Raw genomic sequence first — 9033 nt, forward strand, 5'->3', positions numbered from 1 at the left:
TGACAAATTACCTTGGTACAGAGCTCCCATTGCTGAAGTTTGCCTGTAAGTGTTTTCAATGTGCAGATTCCTTATTAGTTGACCCTGAGTGTGACACTTGTTGCTGTTGACCCTTTTGGGCGACAGTGTCGTCACTGACATTCAGACAGGACCAGACCACCTGTTGTTTGGGGAGCAGTCCAGGTCACACGGTGTCTCTTCCAGTGAGCGCTGTAATGAATATGACACTGTTTTCACTGATGTGTTTGAACTGGTGACCTTTGGTATTCATTTGATAGGCCAGCTAATTGCTTGCAACAATTCCTTCATCTCGTTCAGTTTTAGACTACAGTGCCCTCCAGTGTTCACAAAATCTAAACACATGTGACTTGTACCTGAAAGTCCAGAGTTGCGTTCAATTGCTGTCTGCTGCATTTAAATTCTGATTACAAATAGATAGGTTAACTAATATTGCTAAATTGTGTGTCTTTGGTAGTTTCTGGTAATTTTATAGAAACAAATCTCTGCTGATCGTGTGTTCAATGTACATTTTATGTCTATTTCATCAACCAACAGTAGATTTTCTAGAAGACAAAACTTTTGTACAGTAAGTAATAAAACAAGGAACTAAAGAAAATCACCAATCAAGAAAAAAACGAACAAAAACGGAGAGACACGTGTAAAATACGAATATCTCGTTCCTTTTTTATACTACATAGCTATGTAACTGTGGTCTCCGCTGATAACGCTGATCTTAACCTTTCCCACAGCACCTGAAAGCAGCATAGTATCCCGTGCTGCCTTCACGGTGTCCTCCTCTTGTCGCATATTGATCCAGCTAGCAGATCGTTGGCTTTTGTGTCATGATGGTGTCTGTGGTGTGTCAGTGTTTGTCCGTTGTTTCTGGCTAAAGGTATCCGGCATTTGGCGGCTTTAATGTTCCGTGCAGCTAATTTAAAAACCATCGGCAAAGCGGGAACCGGCTGGTAGGTGGTCTTTGAAATCACCGAGACGTAACATATTGTTCACGTCCTCTCCGGTGAATCCGCCGGCTGGAGGGCTGTGGCTAACTGTGTTAGCCGGCTAGCAGGAGAGCTTCTCCGGGTGTTACGGGGCTTCTTCGTTATTGGTTATTTACGGCGACAGTCGTCAAAATTAACCAAAACTTGAGCCTTAGTCGTTACCGGTAGTTAGTTAGCCTGTAAAATCAACATCGTGGACGTTTTACTGTAGTGGACCTAGCTAGCTGCCGAGAACACGTTAGCAGTTTAAGCTAATAACAACCAAACCGCTAACTCAGGTGCCTGTGTTGATTTTAGAGGGGGTTGCAAACGAAGCTTCACGGGCTCTTAGTAAGAAATTTTGGAGATTTATCAACGTAAGTATAAAGCTACAGAGTCGCTGGGCGTTTCTTCTACCTCTGCTCGACGAAAACATGTAATATAGGAATAAAATTTTACCGGGCTAATGGCAGTTTCACAGCAGGCTTGCTCACATCTCCATCTTAAATAACATTTACAGAACATGCGTTCAGATCAAATCGTCCCACACCTCCGCCACTTTCAAACGATCTCCACTTGGACTCTGATTTCATGGCCTTCACTCCCAGTAAATCGCCCCCATGACAGACTCACTGTCAGACGCCTTGTTAAACAATAGCTGCTCCCTTGACTTGTTATCCATGTTTTAACAACACCCTTCCTCTGCTCCTCTCCAGGCACTTTCGCCGGACGATGGACGAATTGGTCCATGACCTGGTGTCAGCGCTGGAGGAGAGCTCAGAGCAAGCAGCCCGTGGTGGCTTTGGTGATGGAGGAGACCATGCACTTGCAGTGGGCTGCCTGTTGAAGAGGCAGGCTCGGAAGCGAAGGGGTAGAAAACGACGCTCGGACAACCCGCACCCACCCTGGGAGACCGGCCACCTCAGTGAAGGCTCAGAGTCCAGTGTGGAAGAACATAAGGTGAAGTGGGGAGAGTGGATGGCACACAAGGGTTTCCTCCACTTTAAGACCCCATGTCAACAAAGCAAGTGAAGGGGCAGGCAGTCTTAAGTAGTCCAGTCTTCCTGTTTTATCCTGCTCTGTTGGAATAGTAAAGAAAAGTATCTCATGATGAGGGAAGGCACAGCATTAACCTCTGATGCCTTCGATAAATATGATTCAATATAGATACAAAATACAATATATTAACAGACACACACACATACATACATGCAAAAATACAGGGTATGATTTTTTTCCCACTGACTATTAGACAGTGACATATAATCCAATTTCATCCTGTTAAAAATGTATCAGTAAGTTGAATGCAGCCTCACACTACTTTTGCCTTATCCTATCTGACATCTGTTTCGTTTTTTAAAGTCTCTGAAATTAGCAGCAGCATCACAACAGTGACATTTGTTGCAGGACTACCGTGCCAGCACAGGAGGGGTTTCTGCTGCCAACAGTCATGCCCGCGACAACAGTGACTCAGATGAACAACTTGGCCCCAAACGGCGTACCCCCCTAACTGCTGACATGGGGCGAAGCAAGCGGCCACTTTGGCCGGATGACCTGGGTGTCCTGGGATCTGTAGAGGGAACTCGCAGCCTCAGACGGAGACGCAAGGTCAAGCGTATGGCTGTAGACCCACCTGTAGAACCAGAACCTCCCTCCTCCACCATGCTTGGGCCTCCTCCTGTCCCCAAAGCCCGTGTAGGAGGGAGGCCACATAGATTGGGTTCAAATGAGGACAGGGGTGCCATGGAGCTATGTGGAGGTGGCCTGATAGGGCCAGGGGGAGGGAAAAACAGGGTGAAGAAGAGAAAACTGGCCTCTCACAGGCAGGGGGTGGAGGCTGCAGATGAAGGAGTGGTGGTGGAGAGTGAGGATCCCATCTCTTCTCCAATAGAAGGGTCCAAGGACAAGATGGAGCTGGAGGAGCAGAAGGGCTCCGATGAGGATATGAGTGACAGGTGGTTAGTGTTTTGACTTTTGTTTCTTTTTTGGCCTGTGTTTCCTGTCTGCTTTGTTATTCTGTATATGCAAGTGTGTATTTAAGCCTGTAGGCTAACAGGTAAGATTGTGTCTGGCGCTAAGTATAAAAACATGAACACTTTGTTTTGACAGAAATGTTTTTGTCTCACCAAGTAAGAAAAATTGTTAGAAGTTGCGCTAAAATTTGATTCCGTCTTGTCTTCTTCAGTCAGTCTTTGATCAGAAAGTTTTCAGCTTGAATTGAAATTCTTTTTAATTTCATTTGATCAAACCTTGTGCTTTGCAGAAAGGTGTCTCAACTGTTTATTTTACATTATACCTTTTTCTTTGCAGTGAAACCAGCAGTGTGAGTAACAGCAGCGACGGTGGACTCTACACCAATGATGAAGGGAGACAAGGTAGTTGATCAGTTTTATCTAAAATTAAAATGAAAGATATCCACTGTTTGAGTTGTATATGCAACCAAGTAAGACACAAGTAATTGGCCTCAGTACAGCCTGAGAGTGCATTAGAACAAAAAAGTGCTGACATTGCTACATATGAAGCAAACTTACACAGTTAATTTGTAGCAGTGTTCATGAACCAGGGTCTTCATCATCTCTCTTCTAGGTGACGACGAGCAGAGCGACTGGTTTTATGAGGGAGAACCAGGCTCTGTTTCAGGGCCTGGAGGTGCTTGTGGGATAGCGGGAGTGGTTCCCTGGTGGGAGAGGGAGACGGGGTCAGAAGAGCTGGACTTGGCTGACCCAGTCTTCAACAGTATCCTCACAGGATCCTTCCCACTCATGAGCCCTGGAGCACAGAGAGGTAAAGGGAAAACTTTAAACTTAAAAACTGCAGAATAATGTGTGCATGATGGTGTTATTGCAGTCTCATTCATGACCAGTAGGAGGCAAGCACTTCACAGAGAAAAGCAAGGACTAGGCTAACCCAAGGCAAGAGGTGCTGCTGTATGATGACTTTAGGAAGGAAAGTCCTCTACCTATGGCACTATTTAAAATGCAGTGTGCATGCTCCCTTAATTTCATGGAAAACATTACATCTTTAGTGGTAACTTTACTCTGTAGTAATAGGAAGTTTGTAACATTGTATTAATTTGGGCTCATTTGACTCTTGTCTACCATGGACTGTCCACTGAAATTAATTACTACTATTATCTATTATAGTCAAGTGCTTTTTCATTGCTGATGAACCTTGACTGTTTTTGTCAGGTTTCCAGGCAAGACTGAGCCGTTTGCATGGGGACCAGCAAGCATCTGAGGCAGGGTTGCAGGGCAGCTCCAGCCAGGGCTTCAACGACAGACTAGGTAGACAAAGCCAGGATTCCCACGAGTGAGTTTAGTCTTTTGATAAGTAATTTTTGATTCCTCTCTTTGTTTGTTTGTGTTATGTTTTTTGGATATATTTCAGTTATATTCCTATTTGTTGATTTAAGTTTATGAAAGAGAAGCATTCAGTTTATCTGAAATACGGAAATTAAAAAGAAATGAAACAAAAAGTGAACTGCAATATTAGAGAATAGTTAACTGTATAGTTAACACAGATACATATGTATTGCAGACATAACATAACTTGTAGTTACACAAAACAAGCCTGTTCAGTAGTCATTGGTTTCAGTTTTGTCCAGGTTTTTGCCCTAGTGCTGACTGATCAATCCTCAACAATCCTGGTTTTCTACAAAAAGATTTATAGTGATGGACGGAAAGGGCTTGCGGTTCACTTAGGACAAGAAATAATGACAAATAGAGGTTTGGTCTTTGTCTTTGATGGGAAATATACTCTCTGACTATTATATCTCCACTAGGCCGTGGTTTAGCTCAGGCTCAAGGAGGGAACATGGACAGGTGAGCCACATTTTTGGGCTTTGTTTTATTCAATTTCAAATGGAACTGCAATGTTTTGATCTGGATCTGTTCTGACCAGAAACACAGGATTGTGTTGTTTTAAGAACATAAAGCTGCTTGAACTTTTGTTTTTCATCTTCTTTCCTTCCTCTTCAGTTGCACTGGGACCCACGGACAGATAGAGGGCATCGAAGAAGCTGTTCAGTGAAAACAGCCAGCAGGTAAGAACAGCATTTTAGCTTAGAACACCTGTGACTTATGACCACACCAATTTCCCTTGTGCAGTTTCACTGATGTTATTGATTTCACATTATTTAAAGGTGTCATTCATCCAAATCACACTTTCAAGAATCTTATTAGACATTTCTGTAATAATGCCACATTTTTGTCCCACCTGGCTGATTCTGCAGACAGACCAGTGGGCACCTGGGCTCTCTATGTACAGGGGATGTCAAGCGGAGGAGAAAAGCAGCCCCCCTTGGTTCCACTGCCCCCTCAGGTATTGGATGCACACCTAGCTACACCTAACACGCCATCTGGCCCTTATTGCCAACTGCCCCTTTTATTGTATTTTTGGCTCTCACTTTCTGTCTTATTCCCCTCCCCCTCTTGGTTGAGCACAGTATGTTCACCAGTCTGCTTTCCTCCTCACCGTCTGTCTCACACCTACACTGATGTAAACACAAGGGAGAGAGGTAAAGAGCAAAGGTTTCACTCTACATTTTTAAAAGGCCTAATTGAGAGAAGGGTGTCTGTCAGGCTACACATTGTGCCCTCTCTCCTCATCTCTTGTTATTAAACCCTGCTTTAGCTCTAAAACCCCTTTCCTCCTAAGCTTTGTTGGACAAGAGTCAGCTGGCGAAGTCTTGTTGTCACAGCAGAGATACTGGATTAGCTCTTAGCCAGTTACACTTGTGTATCACCACCCCTTCCCCCAAACCACTCTCCTTACCTCTGGGCCAGTTGATGCATTTGGAAGAGGGAGGGCAAAGTAGCAAAGCCTAATGCTGTTTGGCAAAGTCCCATTGTCTGGAGCCATGTCCCATTTTTCTATTATAATTTACAATTTGGTCCCAGAATTGTATCCACAATGGATTATGAGCTTGTTCAAAAATGTCTGATTGCCAGTTTGAGCTCCCTGTTATTGGTTACCCCGAACCGACACACTTATAAGCATCGCTTGTAAAATGATTATATGAAGAATGAAACACATAAAAGGAAGTTGCGGCTCAAAGAAGCAAAACAATAATTGGAACCTTAATTATTGTCTCAATGTTGTTCCACTAGAATTTTGAAGAAAATCTGTTAAAATTTGCAGAAACATTGAATTTCATGAACTATAAATTGCTGGAATTGCATTGTCCAAAGTGACATGTTCAGTGATCTGTTGCCGATATTGAGCATGTCTGATACTTACTCAGGAGTAGGTGCCAACCTCACAGCAGGCTGGAAGCAAGGGTCTGCCAGATTCACATCCTGGCAATCTGGCTTGAGTTCACCTGGGGCTCAACAATTGCGTGTAAATGAGAACACAGCTTGATGCTGCACTGCATACAAATAAAGATAGGCTTTAAAGGGTAATAGTTCAGCCTCAGTGACTGGACCGTTGGCTTCCAGGAAGAAAGAGAACAAAATGACCACTGTCTGTTTGAAGCAGGCGGGGGTGTCCTTTCACTGGGTCTATTTGCTGCACAACTGGAAATGTGGCCAAGTCGTTCACTTGATTACATTACTTCAATGTATTGTCTTCAGAGGAGCTTAATGATTTTAATGGAGTGATGAAGTCACTGGAGGAGTGCCTTAGTACTACAAGGTTTTCAGACCTTTGTTGAGGTTATAACAGTATAAGGAGTCACAAATGTCTGAAACAAAAAGAATTAATTTAACTGAAATTTTGAGATACTGCTGCTATGTACTAACGGGGCAGGTCTGAATTTATTTCGTTTAGTGCCAGAAAAGAGAGACGTCAGGACATAATATTCACAACTGAGAAGCTCATGTACTACCATTTATTGCTAGTTGGCTGCATGTCATCGTACATTAATAAAAATGATGTGCACTTGCACACAGGCTGTCTATGGTTCCCTCTGGTCTAACCTATGTCCTCTTTGTTCAGGAGTGGTTGGCGAGAACGCTCCTCCCATCCCAGATACAAACGTGGGAAACCGCATGTTGCAGAGCATGGGCTGGAGCCCGGGGATGGGCCTGGGCACAGACGGAAGGGGCATCACTGAGCCCATCCGTGCTACACAGAGACCCAAAGGAACAGGTCTAGGTTTCAACTGAACAAGCAGTTTCTGGATCCTGGGCATGAAGCAGACTTGGACAAGATTCTCTAAGAGCTACAAGGAGTGAGGGAGATGACATGCTGCTTAAGTTGTCGAACAATAATAAAGGTTCAGAATGAGTGAGTCTGAGAAGGGAAGGATTGAGGCATGTCCTAGCAACAGAGTTGACGCTGAAAGAGAGAAACCTTCCCATATTGGGGAAACTACAAGAAGCTTGCAATATCCACACGGACATGGAAGTGAGTGACTGCAGCTGAGCTGGAGAAAATAACTGCTTGCGAATGTGTCCTCTCAAGAAACTCCATGTTGGAGAAAATAAATGACATTGATGCCTAATTGTTGGTTTGTTAAACTGGCATGCTGCCTCAGCCCTGTTACCTCAGATGCCAGCACTACACGCCTCAGAGTTGGGGTATTGTTGATATACTGACAACAGCTCAATAGAGTGCAGCAATGATGACGGTGCGGTTTATTTTCAGTCAGTGGTATTGGTTAGTGAATTAATGATAAATGAGTTGTCCATTATTGTTCAAGCATTTTGAAGTTGAAGACTACGAGTAGGACATACCTCGAGATTTATTTTAGGTTCCATTTATTGCAATGAAATAAGGGCACACTGTATGGATGTGTGCTTGGATATATTGGATGTTTTTCCTCATCCATTTTATTGTTCATTTGAAGACTTCATTTCCACAGAATGTTTTTATCTGCTCGAAACACACACACAAAAAAAGGATCCAACCCATTTTTCCCTTTATTTAACACCACTAGGTTTGCATGTGCAGCTGTGGCAGGTGAGAAAACACACGTCTGGACCTGTGAGGTAAATGTCTTGTTACCAACTTGCTTGACTGCCTTATTTTACATTTTGTTTAGTTGTTATATCCTGACGAATGTTTGTCCTGCTGGATGCAGTATTAGCCACCACGGCTGAGCTTGAAGTGGTAGTTGGTACGTAAGAAAATTACTGAATGTCCAGTGAAACATTTCTGTGTTTCCATGCAGTTCTGCAAAATCAAAGTAAGCAGAAGATGAATAAAAAAAACAAACAGGTAAATGCAATGCACAGTTCCAAAAAAAAAAATAAAGTGTTTGTCATATTACACATACAGCCTACATACCCATAATTCAGGTTTGAGCAACTTAACACAGTTTAACAACTAACTGTTGTGTGAATGTGCAGGACACTACAGTTACTGTAAGTCTTTTTTTTTTTTTTGTGGCCATAGCTGTTCACTTTAATATTGAGTTGTCATTTTGACTTTTGGGTAATGTAGTTTCATTAGTGTTTTGCCACAACAGATGATTCATAATAGAACATTGGAATAAATCTAAGTCCTTTTGAGGGGTAAATTTCTGGGAATTTGGGGGTTAGCATTTGTTGTAACCATGGAACAGCAAGATAATATTTTCTTTCAAGTTAGGCCACTTCAGAAACGTCAGCTGTCGGTGAGTTAAACTGGGAGACTGATTATGTGACTCCTTCAGATCATGGCCATTGGCTCATTTGACAGGTTATTTTACCAATGGAGTCAGGCAGATTTCCACTCAAAGTGATTCTTTTTTTCTCCTAAAACTGTAAAGATTCAATTTGATTTACTTATTAGGAAGTTGCTTGCTAATGTCCTTTGACTGTCCTGCCCCCAAAAGTCAGAGTCCAGTCTAATTAAAGATATTGATACTTTTATCTATAGTGGTTTCAGTGTTACTCTGTCTTATTACACCTTTCACAACAGACATGTTCACCTGTCAAAGCAAGATTGCAAGACTTACAGGTCTTCCTGTGCTGTAAAAAAGAAACAAATTTTCATGTTTATGTATTGCTAAATATCATTATATTAATCTGTATAGACTCATTTTCCCCCTTATTTTAGAATGAAAAAAAAAAATCTGATACTGACCCCTTACATTTGTTTAACCAAATATTTTTAACCAAAAAATGTT

General features: G+C 42.5%; 1 protein-coding gene across 4 annotated transcripts; it reads left to right on the forward strand.

Moving 5' to 3' along the window:
* Positions 1-813: 813 nt before the first annotated feature.
* Positions 814-8192, forward strand: gpatch2 (G patch domain containing 2). Of its 4 annotated transcripts, XM_029495870.1 has the most exons (11): positions 814-965; positions 1697-1940; positions 2388-2718; positions 2764-2938; positions 3291-3355; positions 3567-3764; positions 4169-4289; positions 4762-4801; positions 4958-5022; positions 5212-5300; positions 6918-8192. In XM_029495870.1, the coding sequence occupies exons 1-11, from the start codon at positions 916-918 to the stop codon at positions 7085-7087; spliced, it is 1548 nt and encodes a 515-aa protein (XP_029351730.1). In that variant the 5' UTR covers positions 814-915; the 3' UTR covers positions 7088-8192. The 4 variants fall into 4 exon arrangements, with proteins under 4 accessions (XP_029351730.1, XP_029351728.1, XP_029351729.1 ...); XM_029495868.1 differs by having other exon boundaries at positions 2388-2938; XM_029495869.1 differs by having other exon boundaries at positions 2388-2935.
* The last annotated feature ends 841 nt before the right edge of the window (positions 8193-9033 follow it).

Source organism: Echeneis naucrates, chromosome 24, assembly GCF_900963305.1.
Source record: "Echeneis naucrates chromosome 24, fEcheNa1.1, whole genome shotgun sequence".
Lineage (NCBI taxonomy): Eukaryota > Metazoa > Chordata > Actinopteri > Carangiformes > Echeneidae > Echeneis > Echeneis naucrates.